Source organism: Artemia sp. Qi Xiang Cuo, chromosome 11 (genome assembly GCF_049724085.1).
Source record: "Artemia sp. Qi Xiang Cuo chromosome 11, ASM4972408v1, whole genome shotgun sequence".
Classification (NCBI taxonomy): Eukaryota; Metazoa; Arthropoda; class Branchiopoda; order Anostraca; family Artemiidae; genus Artemia; species Artemia sp. Qi Xiang Cuo.
In genome coordinates this window covers 33557515-33573147 of record NC_142804.1, presented here as the reverse complement: position 1 = coordinate 33573147, position 15633 = coordinate 33557515, and the positions used below count along the sequence as shown (strand labels likewise).

Here is a 15633-nt window from a genome sequence, read left to right as displayed (position 1 = left end):
TAATTGCTTTTCCATTGTGTTAAGAAATTTCATGCCTTCTTTTCCACTCGTAGTCAAAGTTTGACCCACAGTCCATGCACGTAACTTTGTCTCTCACTTTCGGTTTATTCTTGTTATCCAGTCAGACTTCACTTTAACAACTAGTCTACAATAATGTTGACAGGCTAAATCTGAACGACCTATCTGAGACAGACACAAATTATATGCAAGTAAGAACAGGTTTTGAAACAAAGCGAGTTGCTGTTAGTCCAGTCCCTTTGGGACAATAATTATATGCGAGTAAGAACAGGTTTTGAAACAAAGCGAGTTGCTGCCAGTCCAGTCCCTTTGGGAATCATTTCACCAGAGACCTGACGGGGTCATGAAATCTGGTTTAATTTAAACGACCTTGTCTTTGAGTGAAAGTCTTTCCAGGAGGAAGAAAAACGACTCGGACTGTCACTGACTGAGATGAGCTCCCGGGACCTGGATGAGGCCAAAATAAACTACTAATACAACTTAGCAAGAGGCAGGGGGGGTGTATCACCCCCCCCTCACCCCCCTTCGAGCCACCCCTGTGCCAGATAAAAGCTAAGTCATAAATTTGCCGCATGGTAGACAAGTCGCTTTGCTCTTAGTAGAAATTGGGGGTGTATCCCATTTGAGCGCTTTCCCATTTGAGCGCCATGGCGCGCAAATGGGAATTTCCTATTTGCGCGCCGTATTTTTATTAGTTCAGTTGTTTCCCATTTGAGCGCCAGATAATTAGGTCAGGTGACCTAATTGCGTAAGCGATTGCACAACCGTTTACCCACAAAATGCACTAGGATTTAGTGTGGGAGCATATTTTTTTACCCTCTTATAACAAGTATTTAATGATGCCAGGAACAATATTTCTGGTTAGTATTAATAAGTCAGTTTGACAATGAAGAGCTCCAAGAATAAACAACTGCTAGAACACGACGGTTTCGTCTACAGATTCGATAAGCCGATTTCTGGAGGAAGAAAGAAGAGCTGGAGATGCATGAAGAAGGGATGTCTCGGGCGGTTACACACTGATTCCAGCGACGGCTCACCAGTTTCAGTTGGTACGCACGACCACAGCGCTGATCCTCTGCAGACCCAGCAGTACAAATTCCGGTCAGACCTTCGAAGCGAGTCAGCCCGTACTACTCGTCCGATTCCCGCTATCTACGACGGCCAGGTCGCAAGTGCTGCTGCCAGTGGGCTGAGTGCTTTGCCTCAGTTACCCTATAAGCACGTGAAGTCGTCCATGTACAGATCACGAAACAAGCTGATACCACCACTGCCCGCTGATACTATATCCGTACCGACGCCCTTGCCCCAGGCTTTCAGTGAGACGTCTGCAAACCAGAGATTCCTCCTCTTTCAGCTTCAAAATAACGCTGCGATTTGCTTTGCAACCGACGAGTCGTTAAGTCTGCTTGAACGAAGCCCGGAATGGTATATGGACGGCACCTTCGACTCAGCTCCTTCCCCATTCGGCCAGTTGTTCACCGTTCACGTTTTCTTCGGCGACAAGCAACTTCCCGCTGTCTTCGTGCTCATGGAGAGCAAGTCTGCGCAGCTTTACAACGACGTCTTCAGCGAGCTGATCCTACAGGCTGCGATGAAAGGAGTGACACTTCGCCCGACGACCGTCGTCTCTGATTTTGAGACCGGTCTGCTGACATCCGTGAAGCAAGTTTTTCCGGCCGCCAAGCACCGTGGGTGTTACTTCCACTTTTGCCAAGCAGTAATCAGAAACTTGGGGCGTCACTCAGTCCGTGAGCTGTACATGACCGATGCAGACTTCAACCTCTACGTTCGAAAGCTTCTGGCTCTGGCGTTCCTACCTCCAGCGATCGTCAGAATCAATTCTGGTCCAATCATTTCTCACATCGTTCGTACCTGGCCTTCGGCTCGTCCGTTTGTCACTTACTTCAGCCGTCAGTGGTTCGACCAATGTCCTCCTCATTTCTGGTCAGTCTACGGCATCCAGCGAAGGACAAACAACGACCTCGAATCATGGCACATGCGGTTTAACCGAAGAGTCGGTCGCTACCACCCGAACTTGTGGCAGTTTATCTCTTTCCTGAAGGAAGAACAAGCAGTCGTCGATTCTGCAAGGACACAGCTACTCCAGGGTCATGTCATCCATCGGACGAACAAGAAGTATGCACGGCTGAACGAACGACTCGAAAAGCTGTCGACGGAGTACAGGGCTGGAACCCGAACAGCAGACGAGCTTCTCTTGGGTGTCGCACATAACATTTCGCCGGATGTGTGATATTAGCAGTTTTTGTTTGTATTTTTACCAATATATTAATTTGAATTATCCGTTTTTGGCACGATTTTTGGGTGATTTCGTTCCATTTCTAAACGATCGTTGTGAAATAACTCTAAAAAAAGAGCCGAATATTTCGACTTGACGAGCAAGCCTTCTTCAGCGGCAATCAGTTCTTACCCTATGAACGTGCGTAAAATCTTCACTTATATTCTTCATAAGCTTAACAAACGTTTAGCTTCTTAACTCTCAGTACAGAGTTATTTCACAACCATTGACCCAATAAAATCCTCAGTTTTGTTCGTTGTCTTCGTGGCAATAAATATTTGTACAGGTCAATGTGGCAGCAAACCACGCTTCATCCACCGCAAAATCACAATTTCGGGTTTGGCGCTCAAATGGTACTCCGTGGCGCTCAAATGGGAACAAAATTCCGTGGCGCTCAAATGGAACAAAATTCCGTGGCGCTCAAATGGGAAAGCGCTCAAATGGGAACACCCCGAAATTGGCGATGAGAAGAAATGTCGGATTTCTCCCGTTCCAAACAGGTAATCAGAGGAGTTTAAACAGGTGGACTTCGCTGATAAGTTCAGCATGACAATCTCTTCAAGAAAGTACAATCGACTAAACAAAACTCAATTTTCCATTTTTGGTCATGTGTCCCCTCATCACATCAATGGAGCGATGTCTCCGTTATTTATAATTCAACTCACCGAATTTTGTATCGTGTTTCTACTATGATTCATTAAAATAACTTTTTCCACAAAATAAGTTTTTCAAAGAAAAGTAAAGAACTCCATTAAACCAAAAATGAGCAAAAATAAAATCAAATAATTTACCGACTGTGAAACAACCATAAATCAGCATCGATAAATAAATGAACCAGAAACAAACAGAAATTACAATAAATAACCGAGTCAAACTCAAAACGAGCAGAAATTAACATGAGTAGGGGTCAAAACCCCTATGCCTTCCCAAGGCCAGAACAGAATTTGCACTTTACTGAAATAATATAAATTTTTTTACTTTTATAACTTTAATAAATCAAATAATATTAATATTTTGATTACTAAATATCAGTATATTTATATTAAACTAATAATGCACATTCATTTGTATTTTTTTCGGTAAGGTGCAAATTATGTTCTGGCCTTGGGGAGGCATAGGGGTTTTGTGCTCCCAGGGCATAACTTACAGCCCGTGTCCTGAGGATTGGGGGTTGTTATTTTTAAAGGCCTAATGTGCAGAACTTTCAACTAAATTGAAGAGAAATGTTCTCTCAAACTGTTGATTGGGTGTATTTTGGGAAATAGTGGTTGTCAAAGGGGGGCTAGTCGCCCTCCAATCACTTTCGACTATTAAAAAGGGCACTAGCCCTTTCAGTTTCCAATCGAATGAGCCCTTTTTGAAGTTTCTACGACAAACCTTTCTATAAAAACCTTATATGCCCTAGGACATAACTTAGCATTCTTAACTTGAGGTCTGTGAGGGGTTGCTATTCTCAAATAGATAATTCCCGAACCTTTCTACTACGTTGAACCACAGAAAAATCCAAAAATTTTGAATGAACATATGTGGAGAAAGGATTGCTGTGGGAGGCGGTTTACTTGCCTTCCAATCACTTTTGTCTACTAAAAAGACCACTAACTATTTGAATTCTCAATCGAATGATTCCTTTTGAAGGAATCCTCAAAAAAATAATTTCCGGACTTTTTAACAACGTCGAACAAAATGGCTATCTCAAAATTTTGATTGGATGGGTGTGGGGAAATGGTGGGTATGAGAGGGGTGTTAGTTATTCTAAAATCACTTTTAGCTATTAAAAAAGACAAAAACACATATAATATCCAGTCGAATGAGACATTTTTGAAGTTTCTACAACATCATTATCTATAAAAAAAAAACCTTATATGCCCCCAGGGAATAACTTACCGCCCTTGCCTCTGAGGGGGTTATCATCCTCAAAGACCTAATTTCTAAAACTTTTAACTACGTTGAACAAAATGGCTATCTAAAAATTTTGATTGGATGTGTTTGGGAAAAAGGTGGACGTGAGAGGGGGGTTATTTACCCTCCAATCACTTTTAACTATTAGAAAGGGCACTAGCCCATTGATTTTCCAATCGAATGAGCCTTTTTTCAAGTTTCTACGACAAAGCTTTCAATAAAAACATTATATGCCCCCAGGGCATAACTTACAACCCTTACCTTGAGGGGTGGGGGAGTGTCATCCTCAATGATATAATTTCCGGACCTTTCAACTACTTTGAACAAAATGGCTATTTAAAAATTTTCATTGGATGTGTTTGGAGAAAAGGTGGTCGTCAGAGGGGGGTTAGTTGCTCTTCAATCACTTTCAACTATTAAAAAGGGCACTAACCCTTTGAATTTTCCATCGAATGAACCCTTTGGAAGTTTCTACGACAAAGCTTCTATTGCGCTGCCTATGATTTAATCCACCAATAAAGATAGGGATTTTTAAACAAAATGTTTCTATCTATTTTGTTAGGTTTATTTTTCTAGAATCAGAGCTCCCCAAGGTCTGAGTTTCCTCAAGGACATAGTACTTGACAATAGGCCCTACCTTGAAACGAGCTTTTAAATTTGGCTTAGAATCTGGCTCAAAAATCCTGGGAACCACCTTCCCAAAGGTCTACAGTACAACAGAAGCAAACTCTTAAAACACGCTTGAAACAACATATTTCCAAGCTGTGAATTCTTGTCATTGAGTGACCTATCATTACAGTCTTCAAACCAGAGAAAGGGTGAATGTAAGATTTTGAAAACACCTATCTGTGCCCTAGTTTTGGTCGGAGATTAATTCCAGGATATTTTATTTGCTTAGTATAATAACTTTGAGGGTAAAAATGTCCATATTCTGTAAATTTGGTGTTCTCAACGGAAAATAAGTTTATTGTCCCAGAAATTGTCAAATTTTGCACTTATGAATCCTCCAGGCAGAGATAAAATGTTAGGTCTCACCCACCCACTTCAAATTTTATATTAATATTTTTCATTTTATTTTCTGTAAAATGTTCAGGTTTAGTTTTATTTAAACTTTCAGCTTTTAGTTTTATTTAAAGGCTTTTAGTCAGTTCTTACTTTAATTTGCTGTAATTCTTCTAGCCTGGGTTATGCATGGTACGATTTTATTGAGTTTAACAAACTGTTTCATTGTGTTAGAACTTCATATTGGAACAATTTTGCTTATATTAGATATGTGAATTTTTGATTTATTTAGCCTGCCTGGCATATTATTTCGACCTGTGTTTGCGTATAAACTTGTCATTGGAGGAGTATTCTGCAATTTTGGCAAACAGCTCTGTTGATAAATATTAACGAGTGGGAAATTAAATTATTCGTGCGTTATTATTATTTTATAAATCGTCCTGATTAAAAGTTGCCATGTTGCAACTTATTTCTACAGTATTCCGTTGTCACGTATTTTTTAGTTTCATTTTCACAAACTACATAGGTAGGTTGGTTTAAGGAATTATTTAGCTCCTTTAAATTGAAATTTGTTTTATTCGACCAAGCATCACCATACTGATTATGGTACTAGTGCTGTTGAATACTGTTAAAGATATAGTCAATCTATAGGTTTAGTTCTTCTCAGTTAACCATACGAGCAGTCTTTTGTTATTAGGTCTGCATATTTACTCTATATAGAAAAGGCAGAGCTCTGACTTGTATTCAAAAATATGATAACTTCTAATGAATCAAATTAATTTCTGAAACTTCCACTCTGATGAGTGGAAGTGTTGTAGCCAAATTTTAGTGGTGTGCAAAACGCAAACAGCAAATTTTGTTTAGAACTATAGCTGTGGTGAACCTGGGTAATTGTTTCATGCTTTCTTTTCGTTCCTATTCAGTAACTTTGGTCTTGCTTTTTGTTTTAATCTTGCAATTTCGTTTGCAGCTTAGACAGACTGGGTGACCAAATTTCCTCTGCCGTGGACTCAATGTTCGGAGCCAATGAAGATGGCTCCGTGAGAGCAGTACCACTTAGCTCCAGACCTTTGGAAACTCCAATGAGAGATCGACCGTCTTCACCAGGTAAAACATTTTGTTGGACAATTTATTTCTAAGCAGTGTTTCTCAACCCGCAATTTCCGAAGAGAAGACAAGCCGTGAATTCAAGCTTTTAGTGGGAGCGCAAAGAGTAAACCCAATTTTACCCGTTATAGGACAATAGTATATTGTAACTTCAGTAAACATTGCTTACTATTGTAGTTACGCTCAAAACTTCCGAGGTATGGAAAACCTCCTACGAAGGGATTATTTTAGTAGCTATTGGTTGGAGGCTTGTTAATAAAAGGTCAAAGGCTATTATGGCTTTTTATAACGAAATTCAGTTTAAACAATTAAAACTACTCTTTTCATTATGTAGTGGATGAAACACAAATTTTTCTTGTGTTTCTTCATCATTGTCAATTTCCAAAAGACGAGTAAACAATTTTGTTTTTATTGAAATGGTTTTGTTTTCTTTGTGAAAATGTAATTGATTAACGAATTTTGTAATTTAGCTAGTTTCCAATGACCCCATAAATGAATCCTTACTTTAATAGGAAACGTCTCTTTTCGTAGCTTTGTTAAACAGTTCGTGGGAAAGAACTCTAAGTAGGGAGCGACTCGGCCCAATAGTAACTGAAACTCTAAAAATAGAATTTTGATAACAATAAATACATCACAAGAACTCGCTGTTATGCTGATTCCAAGTATATAAAATTCGTTAAGTTACAGCAAGAAATCAGAGGTAAATGGTGCTGGTAGTTTACCTATTAAGTTGACCCATCTAAGGCTATGATCCTGAGAAAGTTTGCCTGATTTTCGAAAAAGAGGGAAACACCTCAAAAAGTCAAACAATCCGAATCAGCATATCAGGGAATCATACTAAAGAGGTTTCAAACTTCAATCTATAAAAATGTGGAATTTTGTATTTTTTGCCAGAAGAAAGTTCATGGATGCGTTGTTCATTTGTTTCTTTTTTTCCCAGGGGTGATCGTATCGATAGAATGGTTATAGATGGTCACGAGAGGGCTTATTCGAATGGAAATCAAAAGTTCTAGTGCCCTTTTTAAATTACCAAAAATATTGGTGTGCAACTAGTCCCCCTCCAACGTCCTTTTCCCTATAGACATCCAATCAAAATTTTGAGATTGCCATTTGATTCAGCATAGTTGAAAGGGCTAAGAAATGTGGCTTTGGGGATGACATGACCCCCCCCCCCAATAATCCCAGGAATGGCCTGCAAGTTACGCAATTTGTCTGTTGTTCACATATTATATTTGCTGTTGGGAAATATCGGATTTTTTTTCTTGGTGGGAGGGTTTTGCATGGCGATAGTTTTTTGTGCTGAGGAAAGTTTCCGAGAGAAATTTATTAAGGGGGGGGGTTAAACGGGGGTCGAGGAGGATATTTCCTAGCATGCTGGGAAAACGGCCAGAAATCAAGTAAAAGAACAAGTTTTTTTTCACTGAAAGTAAATAGCAACATTACAAATCATAGGCAGCGCGCTAGCGCTGCCTAAGTAAAGAACGATGTGGGCACAACGTGTTTTTGTTTTTTTTTTGTTGTTTTTTTGTCCATACCCGGGCGCTTCGTATCGAAGGCGTTGTCGTAGAAACCTCGAAAAGTGCTCATTCTGTTGGAAATTGGAGTGGCTAGTGCCCTTTTTAATAGTCAAAAGTGATTGGAGGGCAACTAGCCCCCCCCATGTCCATCATTCTTCCAAACACATCCAATCAAAATTTTGAATTTTGTTCAGCGTAGTTGATTTCTAGATAGAAAATGTGTTTTTGAGGAGGACACTCCCCCACAACCGTCAGGGCAAGGGTTTTAAGTTATGCCCTGGGGGCATATAAGGTTTTTATAGAAGACGTTGTCGTAGAAACTTCAAATCAGGCTTCAAAAGAAACTTCAAAAGAGTGTCCTCCTCAAAAATATCTTTTTGAAGAGGACACTCCCCCACAGCCCTCGGGGCAAGGGTTTTAAGTTATGTCCTGACTGCATATAAGATCACTGTTGACACAGTGTACAGTTTATTATTTTTTTTCTTTAAAGCAGGGCATTTCATATAGAAGGGGTCGTCGTAGAGACTTCAAAAGGGGTCCATTCGATTGGCAATCGCGAGTTCTGGGTGCCCTTTTTAATCGTCAAAAGTGATTGGAGGGCAACTAGCCCCCCCCCCCCCTCACGCCAATGATTCCCCCAAACATATCCAATCGAAATTTTGAGACAGCTATTTTTTTCATAGTAAGTTATTTCCAGAAAGAAATTGTGTTTTCTAGGAGGCACTTCCCCTACAACCCCCAGGTAAACGGTTTTAAGTTACGCCATGGTGGCACATAAGGTTTTTAAAGAAGGTGTTGTAGAAGAAATTTCAAAAAAGGCTCATTCGACTGGGAATTCAATGGGTTTCTACCCTTTGTAATAGTCGAAAGTGATTGGAGGGCACCTAGCCCCCCCCCCCCCACGGCCCATCATTTTTCCAAACATATCACATCTAAATTTTGAGGTAGTATCAGCTCACGAAGTTTGCTAGTTAAATAACAGATGAAAACTGTGTTTGTGGGATGAACACTCCTAAGCCACCTATAAGACAAGGGTTTTATGCTATACCCAGTAGGCGAATCAGGTTTTTATTGAAGGTATTGTCGTAGAAACATCAAAACGGGCTTATTCGATTTGAAATTCAAAGGGCTATTGTCATTTTTAATAGTCAAAAGGGATTGGAGGGCAACTATCCCCCCCCCCCCACGCCCATCTTTCCCCCAAGCACATGCAATCAAAATTGTGAGATAGCCATTTTGTTCAACGTAATCGATTACCAGATACCCTCAGGAAAAGGGTTTAAGTTATGCCCTGGGGGCATATAAGACTTTTATAGAAGGCGTTGTCGTAGAAACTTCAATAAAGACTATTTTATTTGTAAATTATGAGGTCTTGGACTGTTTTTTTTTTTCTAATGCGTTTTGATGGCAAATAGCCCCCCCCCCCCCCACGCCCATCATTCCCCCAAACACATCCAATCAAAATTTTGAGATAGCCATTTTGTTCAGCGTAGTTGATTTCTAGATAGAAAATGTGTTTTTGAGGAGGACACTCCCCCCCAACCCTCAGGGCAAGGATTTTAAGTTATGCCCTGGGGACATATAAGGTTTTTATAGAATGCGTTGTCATAGAAATTTCAAAACAGGCTCGTTCGATTTGAAATTCAAAGGGGTAGTGCCCTTTTTAATAGTCGAAAGTGATTAGTAATATTTTTTGTTGTTGTTGTTGCTTAGACCAGGGCACTTAGTATCGAAGGAGTTGTCGTGGGAACTTCGAAAGCGGCTCATTCGATTGAAAATAGAAAGGGCTAATGCTCTTTTTGACAGTCGAATGTAATTGAAGGGTTGCTAGTCCCCCTCTCACTCCCACCCTCTCATATGCCCATTAAGTTTAAAAAATAAATGTTGGCTTAAGATTAAATCAAAATGCACTGTGATAATGCTAATTCCCAATAAGGCATCTCAGCAGTATCTCAAGAACGACTGAGGGTATTATGTCCAAACTTTTGATACTACTTCTGCTCTTAAAATTTAACCAAATCAAAATAGTGTAAGTGTATCAAAGCTATCAAAGAAAGTAAACAGATTTTTTTTGCGAATGGTATCAAGTTTTCCATTTCAGGTCAACTAGAGGAGGTATGAAACTAAGTTAAACAGTACTATTTGTGTCCAGATTTTTAAAATGGTGTTCTCCAGCATACAAATAGCAGGCTAAACTATAAAGTCTTAAAAAACGAAAAGATTTAAAGTGTTATTTTCTTTTTCCCTGAAAAGACTATGTGAATATAAAACGAACAGAAATTAATTAAAAAAAAAATGCCACAAAATAAGTTTTTCAAAGAAAAGTAAAGAACTCCATTAAACAAAAAATGAGCAAAAATCAAATAATCTACCAAGCTTGAAACTACCACAAATCAGCATCGATAAATAAATAAAACCCAAAACGAACAGAAATTAAAATCGATAACCTAGTCAAACTCAAAACGAGCAGAAATTAACATAAGTTGGGCGCAAAACCCCTATGCCTTCCCAAGGCCAGAACAAAATTTTTACTTTACTGAAAAAAAAATATAAATGTTTTTACTTTTATAACTTTAATAAATCAAATAATTTTAACATTTTGATTAGTAAATATCAGTATATGTATATTAAACTGACAATGCACATTAATTTGTATTTTTTCAATATTGCAAATATAGAACAAAATTGCAAATTTTGTTCTGGCCTTGGGAAGGCATAGGGGTTTTGAGCCCAATTTATGTTGAATTCTGCTCGTTTTGAGTTTGACTCGGTTATTTATTGTATTTTCTGTTCGTTTTGGGTTGCATTTATTTATCGATGCTGATTTGTGGTAGTTTCACGCTTGGTAGATTTTATTTTTGCTCATTTTTTGTTTAATAGAGTTACTTTACTTTCCTTTGAAAAACTTATTTTGTGGAAAAAGTTTTTTTAATTAATCAAAACCAACAGAGATTATTCTGTATATGGGGGGGGGGCTACCCCTTCCTCAACCCTCGCTCTTTATGCTAAAGTTTGACTTTTTTTCAAAACTCTTGAAGAAATACTGCTCAAAAACAAGGGCAGTCGAGTTTGAAGGAGAAGCATTTTTAAGGAACTTTAAGAATTTAGAGCAAAGAGCGAGGTTTAAGGACAAGAGCGGCCCCCTCGTATATGGAAAATTTTCTGTTGGTTTTAGGTTGTTCTGTTACTTTCTTTCAGTTGAAAAAACTTATTTTCTTTATTTAATTACGGAAATAAAGATAGTAGCTAAGCTTGCTGCAGTGATAATCTTTACAGGGGATAGCTCACTATAGACCGGGACTTTTCCGCCACGCTTGACACAGCTTCCGCCATGCTGGGCACAGTTTCCACCGTGATTGGCTAGATTTCCACCCCGTTTGACACTTTTTGCGCCACGCTTGGCATGCGCCACCTGGTGTAAGTGGTGCGGAAAATGGGCGCCCCCTTGTCCAGAACTAAAACCGTATCAACATTAATATCCGGGAGAACAGGTTGTTGAAATTTTTGGTATTTTTTGCTGATATTCAGTTGTAAAAAAAAAAAAATGTCAACATTTTTAGAAGTAAGTCTGGGCGAGAGGATTTTCGTATGGAGAGGAGCCTGGATCTTTTAGTGTATAAAAATGGTCTTATTTAATTGAAAAACAGAGAGAAAAGGGAGCCTATTAAAGACGAGAATATTCGCCTTTTTTTTAGCAATTAAGACTATGAAAAACTTTTGTAACTCCAAATGAAAAGTAATTGTTACCGTACAAAACACATTGACGCACTTACGTACAAAATTCAATGACTTGAACTTTTTGACACGTACCTGCTTGTGTTCAGCAGTGGATGCAGAGTATGGCTCTGTAAGGGAAAGTCTAAGAAAGTAGCAGAATAGGTGGAAGGGTTTTTTCGTATGTTGATTGTGGACAGACCAGAAACTAACAAAGTAAAAATCCTTGAGGGAGGGTCCTTGACCCTCCCTCAAGCACCAACAGAATGGTAGATATGCCGTACCCTTATTTAAACCAAAATCAAGCCAAGATTCTCAATCTCAGTGCTAAAACGAGGTATGCTCTTGCCGTAAACTAATCTGGTGAAAAATTGAACCAAGTCCTTACTTGGTGTAATGTCGAGCTAATTCTAAGCTATGGAATTTGGATAACGTGGTATGAAATACTGAGCTTGTTGGAGTCCACGCCCCAAGCGTGACTCCAGTCCACGCTTAGAGTAAAAACTGGCTCGTGACCTTGCGCAAAAATAATGTAAGACCAAACTGTAGAATTTCTTTAACGTAGTACGGAAACGGTTTCAGCTCTGATATAGTGTGAACACGAGCCGAGTTCATTATGCATACTCAGTCAGTCGGCATTAGAAATTTGGGCAATGTTGCATCTTGTTTGAACTGGAATCGTGCAAATTTTGTTTAATCTTTATGATTAGAAAACGTGGTGTCTCTCTTTTTGTTTCAGTAGTCGCTCTTAAGAAATTTGGACAAAAGTGAAATTTTAGCGTAAAGAGCGAGGGGTTGAGGAGGGCAGCCCCCCCTTATATGCGGAATAATTTCTGTTCGTTTTAAGTTTAATTGTTCCTTATTTTCAGTTAAAAAATCTTTTTTTTTTACCATGCCTGGGTTATCCATGGTACAGGGCTCCTACGTGGTCACTATTTCAACTAAAAGTCATTATTTTTTAAGTCGGTCACTATTTGTCACTATTTTTGAGAAATGGTCACTAAAGTCACTTTTTATGAAAAAGGCTGTTTTTTCCAAGAATTTGTGCTTCCAGGCCTATGCAAAACCCGTTTAAAGTGGAATGATTTGAGATGTTTTTTTTTTCACGCTGCACGACTTTCACTTTTAGAGGGTGTCCCCAAATATATAGCCGGTTTCAACTCACGTGCTTTTTTTTTGCTGACAGACGTAACATCGGCATCTGACAAGGTAAGTTCCAATATTTGATTTTCAACCAAAATGGTAAGGCTACAGTACTGGTCATCGTCTCTGCTTGGTATAAAATCAACAACAGAATACGTTGTAAAGCTGTTGCATGAAAGTGAGAGCAGTGAAAGGGATGGATGTAGACCCTGGCGCCTCCCGATGAGGGAAGACCGGGGGCGGTGGGGCCTAAAACAGCACGCCGCCGCCGCGCCGCCGGTAAGATGTCGGCGGCGCGATCAATGTTGACCGCAAACATTAATGTTTTCATCAGTCTTTCTAAAATCACAGCTTGAATATACAACAGATTCGAGCCTATTCATGAGTTCAAAATTTCACAAGTCGCTGGCTGGAAACTGGTCTTCATCGTTATTCATCTAGAGAAATCTGATACAAACGAAATGGCTGTGGCGTTTCAGAGCCCTTGCATAATAGTTGAAGTATCTATTAGCTATGTATTCTTAATATAAATAATTATCAAAATTAGTATTGTTTTTTCATCCAGCATTACTGCGTACAAAACTTCAAATACCGTATCACAAAATTCGTCAGTTATCTGGGTAAATACTTTGAATATAAGTTTGAACTTACAAGCTTAATTTTTTCATAATGCCCTTTGTCTATATCTCTTTTGTCACCTTTAAAACAGTTGAAATGGGCGACATTGATACTGATTGTTTTTTTTTTTTTTTTTTTTGCTCTTTTGGATTCCTAAAAAGCCTTCCTTGTATTAAAAACTGGTTTTTAATAATAATTTAAAAAAAGAAATAAATTTTAAAGTTTTTTTGGCTTCTTTGTAGAATATATGTCATGTAGGCTAAGGCTGAACTGCTCCTTTTTTTATTGTTTTCGGCTGCTCTTTTGGATATTATTCATTTTTTCTTTTGGGGATCCATTCCAAATTATAAGCTCATAAATACCTAATATCAGCTAAATTATAAACTGCATCTAAAAGGAGTAAATTTATCAAATTGAAAAATACATGATGAACCCTTCACATGAGAACACTTCAATTACAATGAAACAAAAAACACTTAAGGGTTTATTCGATATGAAGAAAAGTGCCAGCTATTTCCTTAGGTAAAAAATGAAAAGCTCATCCGTTTTAAATGTAATTAAATGAAATAATATGCAGACTGAAGTAGCTCCAGGAAGATGTTGAGATTTTTTTCCTAGTTTTTCACTTTTAATCAAAGCAAAATGTTAGGAGACTTAGAATCAGTTATTGAGTTTAAGCTTTGATTTTCAAATGCTCACAAAAATTACCAAATTTAAGAAAGTCGCAACAATAAGTCACCTGTGGTCAAAATACTCAAAGACTCCTATTTGATCCCCACCCAGGCTCAAAGCTTCTGCTATGGTCATATCCATGGAAATCTCCAGAGAGTTTCTTTTTAAAATAGCTTTCTAGTGTAGTTAGGGGTATTTAGCCTTTTTTGCTTTTCTTCAAAGCTTTGAAAAAAGTGTTATAATATTCCAAATGTTATATTTGTTATGTTTGTGCATATTTTTGGTCATCATTTTTTGGGGCGATCGAAATTTTTAAACCACTGTAGATACGGAAGAATGTTGCAACATCTATTAACCTGATGTCACAAGACTGCCAAAGACTGCTCCTTAAACCTCCCAAATTGTAAGTTTTTATTATGACCTGGCCTTTTAATGTAACTTGGGCACTGGGCTAAAGAAGCCATTGTCACTCGAGCGCAACGTTAGGTGGGGATGTTGATATCGCTTTTGTCACACCAATTCGTTTTAGTGTTAATCTGCGTGGTACTTATGAATGAATGTTTTCAAAGTAAACTCTATACATCAATAAGAAAAAACGGGTTGGACGCATGCGTCCCATTCTCTTTGGACGATAAAACTATACAAGGGCTGTATCAAGTATAACTCACGAAAATCTTATTAATTTTTGTCAACTTTTCAACTTTTTCGCATCCCTTCTTTCAATAAAAAAAAACAAGGTACTATCACTTAAATATAATAACTCCCTATGCCCCCCTCTGGATACCATCTTGATAGGATATCGTCTCTGCTTTAAATAAGAAAAAAATAATTAACTTATTGGCATCCCTGCTTTCAAAAAAATAAATTCTAGGTATTATCATTTAAATATGATAGCTCCCTACCCCTCCCCCTCTCCTGATACCACCATGATAGGATACCGTCTCTGCTTTAAATTAAAAAAAATTAAATTCTTGGCATCCATGCTTTCAATAAAAAAAATTCGAGATATTATCATTTAAATGTAATACCTCCCTACCCCCCCCCCCCTGTGGATACCGCCTTGATAAGATACCGTCTCAGCTTTACATTAAAAAATAACTAACTTAATATTTTTAACTTAATAACTTAAAAAATTTACTTAATAATTAACTAGGACACTAAATGGTTCAAACACGCAAAATAACGTTAAACAGCTTAGTGTTTCTTGAAAAAAAAAATTGAGGGTATGAGTAAAGGGGTACAAAGACAACAACAAAAATATCGAAATTATTCAGATGTACCTCAAATTATTGGAAAACTGAGTCATAGATTCGCCGTGGCATTCAATAAGATCCAAAGAATCTAACTAAAAGGGAGCACACATAAAAGCCAAATTAGGCCAGTAGCCCATGAGAAATCGCAAAATACCCAAGACAATGAACAAGTCCTAATGGGGGCCCTGGGTCCTCAAAATATTTCATTGGTTTCCCAGGTAATTTGATATCATTTTCTTCCGTCTCCACTTTAAATGAAAAAAATAATTATCTTTTTGCCATCCCTGCTTTCAATAAAAAAAATGAGGTATTATCATTTAAAAAATGATAGCCCCCTATTCCCCCCACCCCTATAGGCAATAATTTACAATTTTATGAATTATATTTTTGGGGT

General features: G+C 38.2%; 1 protein-coding gene across 1 annotated transcript in view; it reads left to right on the top strand.

The window, feature by feature from the left end:
• Nucleotides 1-15633, top strand: part of LOC148946905 (transforming growth factor-beta-induced protein ig-h3-like) — an 87002-nt gene that overhangs the window by 12789 nt on the left and 58580 nt on the right. Inside the window, exon 2 of the mRNA XM_089096725.1 lies at nucleotides 6186-6322. Coding sequence (XP_088952851.1) covers nucleotides 6186-6322 — 137 coding nt within the window. The remainder of the gene's footprint in view (nucleotides 1-6185; nucleotides 6323-15633) is intronic.